At 53.0% G+C, this 16,506-nt stretch overlaps 1 protein-coding gene across 8 annotated transcripts in view; it reads left to right on the plus strand.

The window, feature by feature from the left end:
• SPAG1 (sperm associated antigen 1) overlaps positions 1–16,506 on the plus strand; it is a 132,976-nt gene that overhangs the window by 100,353 nt on the left and 16,117 nt on the right. For all 8 annotated transcript variants that reach the window (XM_070075361.1, XM_051843956.2, XM_070075363.1 and 5 more), the window contains 6 exons: positions 1,621–1,773; positions 5,476–5,642; positions 8,403–8,535; positions 10,049–10,175; positions 15,167–15,331; positions 16,080–16,451. In XM_070075361.1, coding sequence (XP_069931462.1) covers positions 1,621–1,773; positions 5,476–5,642; positions 8,403–8,535; positions 10,049–10,175; positions 15,167–15,331; positions 16,080–16,451 — 1,117 coding nt within the window. The remainder of the gene's footprint in view (positions 1–1,620; positions 1,774–5,475; positions 5,643–8,402; positions 8,536–10,048; positions 10,176–15,166; positions 15,332–16,079; positions 16,452–16,506) is intronic.

Genomic DNA, 16,506 nt, shown 5'->3' on the forward strand with positions numbered 1-16,506 from the left:
AGGAAGTGCGCTTTTCCTTCTTGCAGCTGATTTGTTCCCCAAATGGCCACGTTGGCTGGAGCTGGACCAAGCTGAAACCAGCAGTCTAGAACTCCATCTGGGTCCCCCACATGGGTGGTACAGACTCAAGGGCTTGAGCCATCACCTGCCGCTTCCCAGGTGCCTTAGCAGGGGGCTGGATCAGAAGTGGAGTAGCTGTGTATCAAACCAGGGACGCAGGTGTCGCAGGCCGTGGGCCACTCCACTGTGCCACACCACCCTCCCCTAGACAGCACATTTTTAAGATTACTAGTGGGGGGTTAAATAGGCAGGCTCCAGTGCATCCACGGTTCCCGGGCCCCCTGCACCCAGGACAGCTTCACTGCGTCACGTCACGAGTTTGTTAAGGCAGAGAGTACGTTGTCTGCAATGCGTGTTTCACTTCAGAATACAAAAAAGTCCACAAGTACTGAAATAGCTTTACACAGTTGCTCCAAACAAAACCTTGAAACACGAGGGTATTTCAAAACGTTTGTGGGAAAATGGAATGGAAAGGTAAGTTGACTTTGGTGCAGAGTAATTAATTTTGAAATCCACGTGTAGTTGTTTTTCCCCGCACACTAAGTTTTCTATGCACCTCTTTCTACGTTGTGTTTCCTGTGACCCTTTTGAACACCTCTTGTATGCATGGATTTCAAAATGTTTGCACCAGAATAAGCTTTTATCCCATCTTTCTGTGAAGTATCCTTGTACGCCTTGAATGTTACTGGAAATACTTCATAGACTAGAAAGTGCAAAATGAAAATCCGTGACTTAGAAATTGTGTATTTAGTTCTTTTCCTGCCTTCTGGTTTATTCGTGAAGACTTTTTGGCTGTTGCTGAATCAGAATGAACTGTACACAGTCCTGAAGAGCTGGTCTTTTTTTTTTTTTTAAAGATTTATTTATTTATTTGAAAGGCACAGTTACAGAGAGGCAGAGGCAGAGAAGTCTTCCATCCATTGGTTCACTCCCTAGTTGGCTGCAATGGCCGGAGCTGGACTGATCCAAATCCAAGAGCCAGGAGCTTCTTCCGGGTCTCCCATACAGGCTCAGGGGCCCAAGGACTTGGACCATCTTCCACTGCTTTCCCAGGCTATAGCAGAGAGCTGGATGGGAAGTGGAGCAGCTGGGACTCGAACCGGCACCCATATGGGATGCCAGCACTGCAGAGGGTGGCTTTGCCCCCTATGCCACAGCGCTGGCCCCAGCTGGTCTTCAAAATGTAGTACAGGCTCATGTGGTTCTCAATTAAGGTTCTGCCTTAGATACACAGTGCAAGTAAGACTCTCTATCTATTGGGAACGAGAATCCGTTGAGACCCTGTTCTGTGCCAGGTGCCGTGCTGGGCTCCGGGACCCTGGGGAGCCCACACATCACGGCGGGAGGAGGACACACATGGTGCTTCAGTTCTGGTTTGAAAGAGAGCGGCCACACAGCCAGCCGATTGCTCTGCCCCTCCGGGTTTGCCTGCCTTGCGTGTTGCCAGCGTCCGCGAGACGAGCTGTGACGTGTGCGGGCATTCGCAGGGTGTGGTCAGTCAGGTGGAAGCTGACGAGTGGAGTCCCCACACGTGACGCGGGGTCCTTTTGCCTCCTTTAGAGCCCTGGAGCTTCAGCCTTTTTCAGTGAAGCCTCTTCTGCGGCGAGCCCTGGCCTTTGAGACGTTAGAGCAGTACGGGAAGGCTTACGTGGATTACAAGACAGTGTTGCAGATCGACCGCGGAATCCAGCTAGCCAACGACGGCGTCAACAGGTGAGCCAGCGTCGGGCAGACCCCTCCAGCCTGGCTGCCTAAAGATCTGTGGTATTAGACAGGTGTGCGCACTGGCCTCACACACGGGGACTCACGGAAGGATCGGGTCCGGAGACGCAGTGTGGACTGCCGAGTTGAATCTTCCCTCCCCGCCGGGCGTGCAGGGGTCTATCGGTGGAGACATGCCTGTCTCTCCCCAGGAGAGCAGACTTCGGCATGGGCGCGCTGGGCGTTGGTGTCGCCTGCCTTTGCAGATGGGTCACCTGTCTCCGGTGGTACTGAGTTATAAAGCTGCAATGGCTGAGACTTTGCATCCCCGATTTTGTTGTGACCTGTTTACCCCTCAAGTGCCAATGGGAAGGCAAGAATGCCTGGACTTTGTAAATTGCTCTCAGGTGAAATGTGACAGTCGCGCCTTGTGCAGCCTGCGGTCCCATCATTCACCCCAAGAGTCATTTCTCAGGTCCCGAGGTGCTGACGCGGTGCCCTGTGCTGGTCCAGGGTGCCATGCCCCACTTTCCCCAGGAAAGCCAAAGAGGGGAGAAGCCGCCTCGGTCTTGGATTGTCAGCCAATTGGAACGTGGCCGGGGGTATGCTTGGCGTGAGGCAGAGGCACCCCGACAGGAAAATTTGTTAGTGAGCTGTGCGGGCCCCCGCGGCCATCAGGCCCCCTTGTCTGTGCGGGCTGTGGCTGTTGCAGAGAGCGAGTGCCTGAGGTGGCTGCTGACGCTGGAACCTGAGGACCCTGAAGAGACGACAAAGGTAGGTTTCGATCGCTTGCTTTCTAAATCATGCATCCGCCCTCACGGGTCCCAGCCCACTCTGGAGACAACTACTGGAAAGATAGGGCCACCCTCGGTGCCCACCCCCTCCCCGGAGCCCGTCTGATCCCAGCCGGGTGAGAAGAAAGGGCGGTGCTGTGTAGTGGTTACTTGTGGCGGTGTGGGGCGGGCCCAAGCCCCAGACGTCTGCCGACTCTTGGGTCGTGAGCTGCGTGGCTGCCTCACCACGTGCACCTGCTGCCGTCGCCGGAGCGCCCTGTCCCCTTTTCTCTGTTGACTTCCTTCTCATCCTTTAGTGGGAGGCTTCAAAACACCGGCCCTGACCCACCGTTTCTCCGCCTTAGGTTCCCGTTCACATCGTGCTGGGCCTTGGTACCCTGCTCCCACGGTGCTTTTACAGTCTCTGTTGTGTTCTCTATTGCCAAACTCTTCTCCTGCCGCTCTCCTGAGAGCGCCTTGAGGTCAGCCACGTGCCTTATCCATCTCTGTGACTGCCACCCCACGCAGCCCCAGTGAAATCAGGGGCGGGGCGTGCATTCTCACGCATGCGCTTTGCAAAGGGCTTTGCTTTGAAGGTAAAACAAAAACAAACAAAAAAACCAACCTGGAATGTATTTGGGAAGCAGATGCAAACAGAGAGGAGCGAGTGAGATTGAGCACTCCCATTCTGTTTGGCTCTCCACATGTCCATAACTGCTGGCGTTGGGCCAGGCCAAAGCTCGGAGCTGGAAAAACAGTCCAGGTCTCCGGGGAGCGTGGCGGAGACCCAAGTACTTGAGCCCTCCCCAGGGACTCCCCGGGGTCAGCACCGGCAGGAAGCTGGAACCAGGCGCTGGAGCGGGAGTTGAACCCAGGCACTTGGATGTCGGCCTAACCTCTGCCTGTGGGGCGCTGCTCTGAATTTGCCCCGTCCTCTGCCTGGTGGTTTGCAGAAGTAGGATCGTCTTGGAGGTGACAAGGTGACGGAAGGAAGTAGCTGCCGGGGAGCAGGGCCTGATCCAAAGGCACTTTAGGGAACCTCGTTAGTGGTTGGCGGGGTGATTTGAAGCGAGAATTGTCTGAGGCCGGGGCTACTCCCATTGCTGGGCCTTGTGCTCCGGGCCCTTTTAGAAATGGAGGTAACGCATGAAGCGAGCGGAGAGCGGACCCCGGCGGCATTCAGCCTGCTCCCGCGTGCTGTAACGTGGCCCCCGGTCGTTCCCGTTCCCGTCACCCTGGAGGGAAACCTGTCCGCGTGTTATCCCCTCCCGGATCTGCTCCCTGGCGTGGGGACGGATCTAGAGTGGAGAGCCCACGCAGACGGCAAGGTCGACTCCGGGCCTTTGCCGTGTGACGTGCGTGTCCGCCCTCGCTCCTCGCGGTCACTGGCTGGCTCTCCCCTGTGTGCGTCGCCTCTGGTTTGCTCCTCGGCTCTGGGGTCATTCCCAGCCATCGGCTCCCGTGAGCAGGGCTGCCGTGAGCGCTCACGGGCCAGCTTTGCTCGCTTGCCTGTCTTCAGTTCCTTTTTGGGGATAGACCTGGGAGCAGCATGGCTGGGTCGTTTGGTAATTCTGTCTTTAAATGTTTGAGGATTGGATGATAGTTTTCAGTGTATTCAAGCTGGCTTTTCTACGTCAATCATTTTACAATTGAGAATGGTTCTTGCTGATGCATTTCCCAAGGTTTGGCGGCTTCGTCTGGTTTCTTATCTAAAGTTTCTATTTCAGAATTTTCACTGTTCCTTTTTTGTGAATCCCATATTTTTGCTGTCCCCATCTATTCCAGTTCATTATGGGCAATTCAGCAGCAGCAGCTGATTATTTTCATTTAAACACCTGTGTTTGTTTTGTTCCATCTTCCATTAACCATATTCCTCTCTCCCCTCTCCAGGAAAATTAATATGTTAAATTTCCCTGCATAAACTTATTTACTCCCTGGCAACACAGCATCTCTTTTCAGCTGCTTCTTCCTCCCTCCCTGCTGGTAATACAGGTTTTGCTTAAAATTTCTTTTTTTCTGAAGCTCCTTTTTCTCCCACGGTAATGGGTGGTTATACATTCACTAAAAAAAAATTTACACTAAGATATGAGATTTAGTCATGACCAAAGGTTGCTGTTGAAACTTGTTTGAAGAGAGTGTAGTGCGTTGTATTTGTGTGTTTGTAAACAGAAACATTTTTCACACAAAGAATATGCGAGACCACAGAGGTGGTCGATGTGGATGCATTTCACCAGTAAACCCTCTCCGTCTTGGGAAGCGTCTTTTATAACCAGGGTCGTCCCAGAGGCATAACTGAATTTGGTTGTTAAATCTTAGTGTGACATCTCGTGTGTCTACAGAATGAGAGAGTGGAGGTCAGGGATGCCAGTCTGAATCTTAGCATATTTAGCCAATGTCATTCCTTCAAAGGCCCTTGGAGAAAATGCCAGGGGCCTGTTTTTCTTCTTTACTCATATGAAAACAAGTGACGGGAGATGCCAGACTTACAAGGAGAAGGAGTGTTTGAGCCACATGTAAACACTGTAATGGCCAGCCCTCATCCATCCTGGACCTGCCTTCAGCCACGCTCCTGTCTGCTTTGGACATAGACATTGCAGAGTACTTCTGATGGTTGTCAAGAGCAACACACTGTTGTTTTAGTGGCTGTATTAAATACCACGGGGACATTTCTTCTCTAGGCCTCTTACATTTTAGTGTTATATTCCACTTTTTCAAAAATGGAAATTTATTATTGTGTCTAAGTTACAAACTTTTTAACAAATTACAAATTAAATTTATTAATACATTAAAAATGTCTTAATTTTTATTTTGGCTAAAATATGGTCTAAGGTTACATCCTTTATGGCAACTTTTTTGAGTCCTTTTTGAAACTGTGTGCCTGTGCAAGCTGTACACACGTGCAGATCACATGGTCGACGCAGCAAACGCGTGTTCTCTTTAGAATCACAAGAATCCTAATGGAGCTGGACGGACCCAGCTGGCGGGAGAAGCTGTCGCCCATCCCTGCCGTGCCCACTCCTGCCCCAGTGCCAGGCTGGCGCCCTGCTGCAGAGACAACCCCTAACCAAGAGGGAGACTTCAGCGGCCCCCGCCCGCCGGACAGCACAGGTTCGTTTCCGCCGAGGTCGTCCTGCGTTCACAGTGACGTGCAGATGGGAGCATGCGCTCTGGCGTCAGACCTGGGCTGAAGTTGATCCCTGCTCTCCCTCTGTAGCTACATGGTCTTGGGGGTTGCTTCATGCTCCCCGTGTCCTCGTGTATATGAATGAGGGGGAATATTAATAACCATCTTGGGGTGCGGGGCATTGTTAGGAACAAGTGAAGGCTATGAGGGATCTTAGGAAAGTTCATGGGTAATGAATATTGTGGAAAAAACTGTGCATACGTTTTTTCGTGTACCACACTTTCAGTTCTGTTTTCCATGAACTTTTTGAGGTATGCTTGGATGTATAAAATAGTAGTACACCTGCTGACTGTGTCAGCCTATGGTAACCTCTTACGAAACGTGAAGTTAGTAGTAGTGTTAAGATGAAGAAAACAGAACTAAGTAGTATATGCCTCTCTAGCAGACCATGTGTATGATGAGGCTAAAGGAGAGATTGGTGTGTTTAATAAAATAAAACCCCATATTATAAATCTAGCAGGTTCTGCCTCGCGCCTTTTATCACGGTTGGCATTCTCGTCGTGGCTGTGCCTATAGTAAGTCTTTAATCAATGGTTTTTACTCCCGGTTTCTGCCTTAAAGCCACAATCGCACAGCACCCGTAGGTTTGGGAACGTGCCGTGTCCCCAGCCCGGGCTTTGTCTGGCAGGGGCCCGGAGGTTCCGGGCCCACGATGCCCGACTCGCTGGGGTGGGACCGTCAACCCTTGACTGCCCACAAAGCACGGCGGGGAACGCCTGCCACGGCTTCCAGACGGCCCAGCAGTCCTAGGAAGTCGCGGGCACTGGCGCCCATGATGCGTGGGGCCTGACCCTAAGTGCTTGCTCGGTTAGGGGCGGCTGTCTCTGCTCGCAGACCGCACGCAGATCTGTGCAGCGGCAAATGGGCAGCACGAGGATGAGTGAGAATGGACGAAGACGCTGGAGGGTAGGTGCTGGACGGCGCAGTCTTCCGGCAAGTCGAGGGACACAATTCTCTGTGATATTGTTCTGTTTTAGACTTTGTATGCCAGGATCCCAGGGAAGTCTCATGTGGCTCCGTGGTTGCTGTGAGACCTTTTGAAATGTGAAACATAGGCAGAAATATTCTGTGACTTGAAATAAAAGATGAAAAATTAACTTTGTGCACGAGGACAAGTAAGATCACTTAAATTGCCAGTTTATATTACAAATTCATTGCCTCAGAAGATTTTTTTTTAGATTGCAGTACTTAAGGTATGTTTCAAATTTTAATTTATGGATTTTTATTATACATCAAGTTACTCCATAGGGTAATGTTATCGCATAGGTTTAAAACCTTAAGTTTTAATACTTCCTGCGTGTTTGAAAACTTGGCTTTGCAAGTTCAACTCTAAGGGGCAGTATTGGTTCACACAACTGCAGGGCCCCAGGCTACGGCAGAAACAAGAGAGCAGTAGCTGGCGCAGGCATCACGTCACACACACCGGTGTGCCAGGGGAGGGAGACCGCCAGTGTCCTCGGTGGCATTCGGTTAATAATGGGGGAGTCTGTTGCCCCCAAGCCCACCCGCTCTCCTGTTGGTCTGAATTGGGCCATGTGCCTGCTCCTGAGCCAGTCTCTTTCATGAAGTAAATGTCACACGCTGATTGGCTTTGGCCTGGCTCCCTGATCCAAGGGATCAGCCTCTCCCAAGCACGCGGGCTAAACAGGTGGTAGCTGGGTGAACGTTGAGGGCCTCTGAGGAGCAGGGTCAGCCGTGCTCACCGTGACGTCATAGGAATGTGCTGTGAACAGTAGCGGCACTTGGGCTGCAGGTAACAGAAAGCCCAGGGTCAATGGCTTCAGCACAGAACTGCCCACTGGCGCTGGCTGAGCACGAGTCCCCATGGCTGGCTTCAGGACCCAGAGGCTCCTCTGTGCTGTCCATCCTGGCCTCTCCCTGGCTCCATGGGCCTCATTCTCATAGCTCCTGCTCTTGCCTTAAAACAGCCCAGGGCGTAGAGCGAGAATTACCGCTGAGAATCTGCCACAGAAATCTTCCCGTGTTTGACCGGCTCTCCTAGCCCGTCCCTGCCCACTTGGCTTATCGTGCTCAAGGGAGCAGGAGGTCCTGACTGTGAGGGATCACCGCAGAGGGCTGCGCTGGGCTGGGCTGGGCTGGGCTGGGCGTTGCGTTACCTAAAGCACGAGAGCAGAGAGCGGAGGAGGTGTGACCCCTGGGGGAGCTGGGGCTGCCGGGTAGATGTCCACTCGGATGTGTTCGCGACCAGTGCAGTAGTTCCTGAGCCGGCACTGTGGATGTCTGCATCTGCGTTTTGTGGACTGCTGCTGTGGTACCTGCAGCGTAGCCTGAGCCCGGAGTGGCCGGGGCTGCTGGGGAAGCGGGCTAGGCCTCGGTGGGAACCGAGATCCTGCAAGTTCCCAGGAGCAGCCTGCTGGAGACTGGTCCTGCTGCGCTGGGGCGCTCACCTGGCTCGGTTCTGTCTTGGAGGTGGTTCTGGCCTCTTCCTAGTTCCAGCGTCCAGGGGAGCCTAACAGAACTGCTGCTGTGTCACTGCCTAGTTAGAAAGTAACAGGCTTAGAAGGAGGCCCTCATCTTTGCTTACAGCCAGTTTTAGAGGGCTGCGTTTGGACTGACCTTGGTTCATTTGCAGTGCAAGGTGCACCTGCGGCTGTGCTGCAGCCCCCCAGAGAGGCGCTCACCTGAACCCCTCCTCTGGTTTTTTTTTTTTTTTGGTCCCCTAGATGACAGCATGTTTAAAGCCCTGAAGGAGGAAGGGAATCGGTGTGTAAAGGACAAAAACTACACAGATGCCCTCAGTAAATACAGCGAATGCTTGAAGATCAACAACAAGGAATGTGCCATATATACGAACAGGCAAGTCCTGGGTGGCTTTTCTGTATGGTGCTGAGGAGGTCATGAATAAGATAATCAGTCGCCAGAGTGCCTCATCTTGTTCCAGGAGTTTATCCAGTAGGTGGTCCTCAGAGGGTGCTGCGGAGAGGAGTGGGGCGGGAGGGGGGCTCGAAGGGGTTGGAAGCAGGCGGCGGGCACGGGACGGGACGGGGTCCGGCTCTGCGTCACCAGGTCCCCGCAAGCTGCTGTCGCGAGTGCCGCTCTGCTTTGGTTTCCTGCTGTCCGGCCTCGCAGCAGCCGGCTGCAGGGACATGGTGCCGTGCAGGAGGAGCAGCAGCCGGCAGCCTTTCAAAACGGGCTCTATGGAAGGACGCCCTTTTCCTTCTCTGTGGAGGGAAGGCGCCGGCATCTTTCATCGTCATTGGTAGGAAGAGGCAGGTTGTTCTAGAGTGCTACTCAGCTGCCATTTTAGTAAGATTGATCACGTGTTTATTTTAAAGGCAGAGCATTGGGGGGGGGGGGAGGATTTAGAGAGAAAGATCTTCTGACCACTAGTTCACTCTCCAGTTGGCCACAACAACCAAGGCTGGGCCAGGTCCAAGCCAGGAGTCTGGAACTCCATCCGAGCCTCCCACATGGGTGGTGCAGTAGCAGGGAGCTGGATGGGAAGCAGGGCAGCCAGGACTTGAGCCCATGCGCCCTGATATGGGCAAGCAGCATCTTACTGCTGTGCCCAATGCCTGCTCCGTGGAGCTTCATTCACCAAGAGCACCGTGCTCTCACCGGTGTGGGGCTGTGCACCGGCTGTGCCCTTGGAGAAGTCTTGCTTCATGCTCTGGATTTCTGCTTAAATGTCACTTCTTCAGGGAAGTCTTCCCTGACTGCCCCAGCCCTCGCTCAGCCCCACCAGACCTGCTGCTCTCCGCCGTGGGCACCAGAGCGTCCCTTGCAGGTTTTAGTGTTTGCTTTTGATTGTCTCCTGGTTCCTTTTGCTGGAGTGCATCTTCCTTGAGGCCTGGGACTGTTTTGTGTGCAGCCCTATCCCCAGGGTCCTAACTTCATATACACTGGAGTCAGATGCTACATTTTTGTTGAAATAGCTTTGGTTTAGCAACGGATTTTTTTTTTTTAAAGATTATTTATTTGAAAGAGTTACAGAGAGGGAAAGACAGAGGCAAAGAAAGTCTTCCATTTCGTGGTCCACTTCCCAAATGGCCACAATGCCCAGGGCTGGGCATCAGATTAAAGCCAAGAGACAGGAGTTTGATCTGGGTCTCCCATGTGCGTGCAAGGGCCCAAGCTCTTGGGCCATCTTCTGCTGCTTTCCCAGGTGCATTAGCAGGGAGCTGGATCAGAAGTGGAGCAGCCAGGACTCAAACCGGCATCACTGACGAGAGTGGCTTAACCCGCTTCGCCACAGCACTGGCCCCTAGCAACAGACTTGCCGAGGAAATTTTTGGTGTCTCTGAGCTGTCTGAATTCTCAGACCTGCAGGCTTGACCATTCCTAATACCGGTTCCGTTCCATCACGCAGAGCTCTGTGCTACCTGAAGCTGTGTCAGTTTGAAGAGGCCAAGCGGGACTGCGATCAGGCACTGCAGATGGATGCCGGGAACGTGAAGGCGTGCTACCGCCGGGCGCTGGCTCACAAGGGACTCAAGGTGAGGACGCCGCCTCTTCAGGGCACGTCTGCGCTTCAGCTCGGGAGAAACCAAGTGGTTTTCACGAATCTCAGGATCACGGAGTGGGGCTGCGGCAGTCCCGGGGTCTAAGTCTAGTACTGTATACTAACAGCCCTGCCGCCTGGAGCGGACCTCAGGCCTCTCCCTGCCTCTGCTGTGGGGCTTCGTCATTTCCAAGGTAACTTCCAGCTTGCAAGTCAGGGTTTAGGGTCATGTGTTGCTTCCCGATGACGGGGTGTTCTGAGCAGTGTCGTTAGGTGATTCCGCTGTGTGAACGCCACAGAAGGGGCAGCTACGCACCTGGGCTCTAGGATGACCTCAGCGTCACACGTGCATTTTCTAGTTTCCTAGGAGGTGTTGCTGGCGACAGTAGGTTCGCTTCAGGGGCCAGGACGTTTTGTTACTGAATTAGTGCAAGCCTGCAGTGATGGCACTGGCTCTCGCAGCGGGGACAGGGGAAAGCATGCTAACGGAAGAGCGCCACCCAGTGGAAGTCGGTGGCGGCACTTCACAGGGCTGGAGGCTGCCAGTGGGCCAGGCCTTAAGCTGTGATTGGCCAGTGACATTCCTCTGAAAAACCACCTCAGTAGTGTAGCAGAAAGAGGGTGTTGTGCCATTACCTTTCTTTGTGCAGATTCCTCTGCATGGGAATATTAATAAATGGGCACCTATGTAGGAAATACCTCCTCCATGAAAAACCAAAACACATTGGAAAATGGCATTGCCCCAAATGCTGTTTTCCTAAAGGCAGTTTTATTAAGGTCTGGTTTGCACTTTGTAGGTCACTGACTCTTGGTAAGTGTATATCCCTGTAGCCATCATTCCATTCACAGTAAAGAACATCTGCATCTCTAGAAAGTTCCCTGCCCCTTTGCAGTGTCTCCCTCCCTCCTCCTCACCTGCCCCGTGGCAACCACTCATTGATTCCACCAGTACAGATCAGTTTGCTTCCTTTTGACCTCAGCATCAGCACATAGAACGTGCTCTCTCCCTGGCTCCTTTGACTCAGCATAATTTGAACTTCACCCATATTTTATGAGTTTCAGAACCTGTTCATCACTGTGTTTTTTTTTTTTTTTTTTTTTTTTCCCGACAGGCAGAGTTAGACAATGAGAGAGAGAGACAGAAAGGTCTTCCTTTTTCTGTCGGTTCACCCCCCAAGTGGCCGCTACGGCCGGCGCATTGTGGCCGGCATGCTGCACCAATCTGAAGGCAGGAGCCAGGTGCTTCTCCTGGTCTCCCATGGGGTGCAGGGCCCAAGCACTTGGGCCATCCTCCACTGTACTCCCTGGCCACAGCAGAGAGCTGGAGTGGAAGAGGAGCAACCGGGACAGAATCTGGCGCCCTGACTGGGACTAGAACCTGGAGTGCCGGTGCCGCAGGTGGAGGATTAGCCTAGTGAGCTGTGGCGCTGGCCCATCACTGAGTTTTATGAATCTACCACACGTGCTGGCATATTCACTAGCTGATGACGCCTAGTGGATGGTTTTCAGTTCGGGGGTGTAATGAACAAAGTGACTATGACATTCCTGTGCATGTATTTCATGGGCTTGTTCCCAAATCATACAGCCAGAGGCCAGGAGCAGGTTGGACTTCATCCTGTAAGTGACGGGGACCCCACAGAAGGTGGATCAGAGGGGACTGTTTGGAGCAGGATGGTAGGAGGGCCCCAAGGCCCCTGAAGGCGGGAGAGAGAGGTGTGTTCATTGGCTAGAGCTGCTGAAACAAAGCATCAGGAACTATGTGGCTTAGACAACAGAAACTGATTTTCTCAGTTCTGGAGAAAACCAGAAGTCTGAGATGAGGCCGGGGCTGGTTTCTTTGGACGTCACTCTCCGTGGCCTGTAGGTGGCCACACTGTCATGTCTTCACACGGGCTCCCCCGTGTGTACCTCCAGCCACACTTCCTTTTGGAGAATGCCAGTTGTACTGGGTCAGGGGCCAGCCTTATGAGCTCCTTGAACTCCATCACCTGTAAAGTCCGTGTCTCCAGTGGATACAGTCCCGTCCTGTGGTCCTGAGACTTAGAATGTCAACGTGCAGACTTGTCGGGGGATGGAGGCTGCCCCACACTGAAAGCGAGGGGGCCGACTGGAGGCTGGGTTAATGGTAGAAGCTGATGGGATCCAGAGAACAGAACACACGGGGGAGATGAGAGGGGCCCATCCCAGGGCTCAGGCCCAGCAGGCTAAACAGCACAGGCGACGGTGGGGGCGTTCAGGAGGAAGAACAGGTTTGAGGAAGAGGCAGAGTCCAGAGTTTGAGATAATTCTTCTAAGCCCATGCCCAGGGCTGACAGGGGAATAGCTGGGTTTTCCTGGGAGGGGGTGGTCATGCAGTCGCATGCGTGTCTAACGCGGGCAGTCTGTGCATCAGCACACTCGTGTAAACCTCGGGTGAGGAGTTCCTGGATGGCGGTGGCAGCACGAATGAAGACAGGCTTGGAAGATTTCCTCAGCCCTCTGAGCTTGGTGATCTGAGCCCATGAGGGTAAATCTGAATGACTTATACACTGACTGATGTCCAGACTTAGAGCAGGCTCGCCTCATGCTACCTGTCTCTCTCAACCTGCTGCGCTGACTCAGAGGTCAGAAGGTGTACTCAGTGAGACTGGAATGTCATACTTCCAAGGCAGGAATTCTAGAAATTGTATCATGATGCAGAAAGATAATCCCAATTATGACTACTCCTGTTAGCTGATGAGGCTAGTGACGTGGTTTTTGGGGCTGATTTCTTATAGCTTGATTTCTATGTCCAGTAGTCTGAGCTGTGTGACAAGTGAATTCAATTTCAGAATCTTCAAAGACTATAACTGCTTACAAAATGTGGGGGGACTGGAATCTATTTGCCCCTGAGCCTGTGCTGAGGAAGTGGCGTTGGGTGACCGGGGTTCACCGGTCATAGCAGGTGCACTGCCTGCGGGGTCCAGCTGAGCACTCTCCTCCGATCTCTTGTTTCCTAGGTGGCTTGTGTGTGCTAGTTGTAAACACTACAGGCTTTCCTTCACGCATAGCTGTTTCTCGGAAGGAAAGGTAACAGTTTGCCTTCATTACAAATTATTGAGCTTCATTTATGTGCTAGGCACTGAGGGTACGGAGGTAAGGCATGGAGCCCCTTAGGGATTATTTCCAGCTAACAGAGGGTACTAGGAGGCCAGAATAGTCAGGATAATTTTTTATAATTACTGCATTTATGGTTTTTGCATATCTGTTTTTAAAAAATTTATTTATTTGAAAAGCAGAGTTACAGAGAGGCATATGCAGAGAGACAGAGAGGTCTTCCATCTGCTGGTTCACTCCCCAGAGGCCAGGAGCTTCTTCTGGGTCTCCCACATGGGTACAGGGGCCCAAGCACTTGAGCCATCTTCCTCTGCTTTCCCAGGCCACAGCAGAGAGCTGGATCGGAAGTGGAGCAGCTGGGATTCCCATATGGGATGGTGGTGCTTCAGGCCAGGGCTTTAACCCGCTGCACCACAGCGCCGGTCCCTTGTCTGTCTATGAATGGTAAATACTGTCAGACACGTGGGTTTATATTGTATCTTTCTAAAAAGGCCTGCTGCTGGGCTGCGGTCAGCACCGTGGAAAGTCCACACTTCGTCCTTAGGCTCTGCCCCCTCCAGCCTCTCCCTTGTTAATACCCATCTCAGGCCCCGCCTTTCGTCACTGCGCCAGCCCATAATTACTCTATTCACTTTTCCCCTCATCGGATGTAACCTTCTGCCGCGGTGTGGTCCAGCCATGGCGGTCGCCGCTCCCGGCACAGGGACGAGCTCAGTGGCCGTCTGTGAAGGGAGTGAACGCGGCCCCTGCTCTGCCGCTGCCCTCTCTCGGTCCTCGCCTGCCCCCGTGCTACTACCCGCCTAAGGGTGGTGAGCAGGCAGGGTGCTGCTTAGGCCGAGGGAGTGACGGTGTCCGCTCCTGTGGTGCTGGACTTCCGTTTCGGGATGTGTCCAGAGCTCACGGGTGCTAGGCTCCGCCTTCTGGGCACTTCCGTCTCCTCACTTTTTAAGGAGGGGCCGGTAGAGGTTAGCGCTTGCAGGGCTGACGGGGGAGTAGAGCGCCTCGGCTGCTGCAGCCTCGCGCCTCCTGCCGCCACGTGCAGGCTCGGCCAGCTGCCCGTGTCACAGTGGTATGTTACTGGTGGTACACCGTGTACTGTCGCGGAGACTCCATCAGTTCCAGCACACTTGAGGCTGTCCCTTTCAACAGTGTCACCTCTGCTGGGGGACGGGGAGGGACGTGATGTGGCGTCACAGCGAGACCCTCCGGAGTGTCGCAGGACCACCGGCTCAGTGTCACCACCGGCTCACTGCTGTGTGGCTCAGCCCCCGGTCGCGCATACAAGGGGTCACACACTTCATTGCAGTTCTTCGCCTCCTCACAGTGTGGGTTAATCGAGGGGGAGGTCTGGCTAGTGGTTCTGGGACTCTGCGGTGTCTCGGTAACCTTAGATTCCTCTTTGCAAATTATTTTCTGACTTGTGCCGGCTCTAGCTCCTCTTCAGTAGTGGTCAATTCTGAAGGGTTTAGTGGAGCGTGAGTTCACAGTGGCACTCCCATTTGTGTAGCCACTTACGGCCTGAAACCACTCATTTATGGATTCCTGGGCACAGTCTTGTGACTCGCAGAGTGTCTGTCCTCTTACAGGTGAGAGAACTGGGGCAGGCGCTAATGCAAGATGCTCATTCTTCCATTCGCTCAGCAGGCAGATGCCTGCCACACGAGGCCGTGGTGATCCAGAATGGAGCTTTCCCACGCGGGGTTCTGTGCTCTGCCTTGGAGAGGATGTCCCCTGGGTGATGGGCTATCACCCAGGTGCTTCAGCCGCAGGCGGAGCCCCTGCACAGGGTGCATCTGTTGGAAGCCGTGTGCACACTCTCTGTGACTCACGTCCTCGCTCACCCCACTCAGGGTAACTCAAGTCCCAGCCTTGTATTTATGGAAGTTCTTTTCGCTGTCTTCCCACTTCCAGAATTATCAGAAAAGCTTAACCGATCTCAATAAAGTTCTCCTACTAGACCCAAATATTGTTGAGGCAAAGATGGAACTGGAAGAGGTCACCAGATTCCTTAATACTAAGGATGAGACGGCATCACTCAACAAAGGCAAGGAGAGGAAGAAAATCGAGATTCAAGAGGTATTTGTAACTGATCATTACTGAACGTACTCTTTTGGGGCTCCTATACGAGACTCTAAGGTCATACTCCTCAGAGTTCTACATCGCTGGAAAAGCTGTAACTAGTGACAAAGATGGCACTTCCTGCAGGGAGAACGAGCCACTGTATTTCCCTGCGCAGGCGCACAGGCCGTGCTGGCAGTCTCCGCCCCCCCGCCGTAAGGCCTGTGATTCGCACAGCTTCCACCGCAGGGCAGCCCTGGGACTCCTGGCAGACCTGACTGGGTTTCAGGGGCCCTGCAGGCCACACCCCGTGAGATTCTCCCAGACGGGCTCAGACCTTAGCACTCTGAAACTGACCTCCTCAGGGTCCAACCTGCCTCTGTGACTACACAGAGCGCCCGTTAGTGAGGACTGTCAGGCCCTGGACTCCTGGGCAGTCTTCAGCGCTAAAATCCCACCCCGGGTCTGGTGCATCCCCTCCGAGGCCAGGAGGAGAGGGGAAGCTTATTCCCTTAAAGGAGAAACACCTGTGTTAAACGATAAGGAACTAAGAGTAAATGCAGTATTTTCATAATAATTATTTTATAGCTGTTTATTTCATGCAACAGTTCCAAAGATAAAATTTCATATTTTCAACATCAGAGTTTTTAAAATAACTTTCCAGAGGAATACTTTTATGAACTGGATTCTTACACCCCAACGCTTCTCTTCCTAAAGAAATTACTTGGGGGTCTGTGTGGTGACTGTTGCTCTGTCCCTCCTGCAGGTGACTGAGTGCCGTGACAGGGAGCCCCAGCCAACCAGGGAGGACGGCCTCGCCGACAGCCCGGCGTCTGAGAAGGGCGAGGGACGCAACGGGCCGCTGGAACACTTGGAAGAACTTCCGCTCGCCAGGCCGCACAATGCCTACGAGTTCGGCCAGGCCATCAACGCTATCAGTCTGAGGAAAGATAAGGCGGCCTGTGCGCACCTTTTAGCCTCCACTGCGCCCGAAGAGCTGCCCGTGTTGTTGAGTAACAAACTTGAAGGGGATACGTTCCTCCTCCTGGTTCAGGCTCTGAAGAACCATCTCGTGGATAAAGACCCCTCCCTGGTCTATCAGCACCTTTTATATCTGAGCAAAGCAGACAGGTTTAAGGTCAGTGGCAAACTGTTTTATTAAGAGATATTAGGAGGTTTCTGTAACTGTAAAA

The sequence above is a fragment of the Oryctolagus cuniculus genome, chromosome 6, assembly GCF_964237555.1.
Source record: "Oryctolagus cuniculus chromosome 6, mOryCun1.1, whole genome shotgun sequence".
Classification (NCBI taxonomy): Eukaryota; Metazoa; Chordata; class Mammalia; order Lagomorpha; family Leporidae; genus Oryctolagus; species Oryctolagus cuniculus.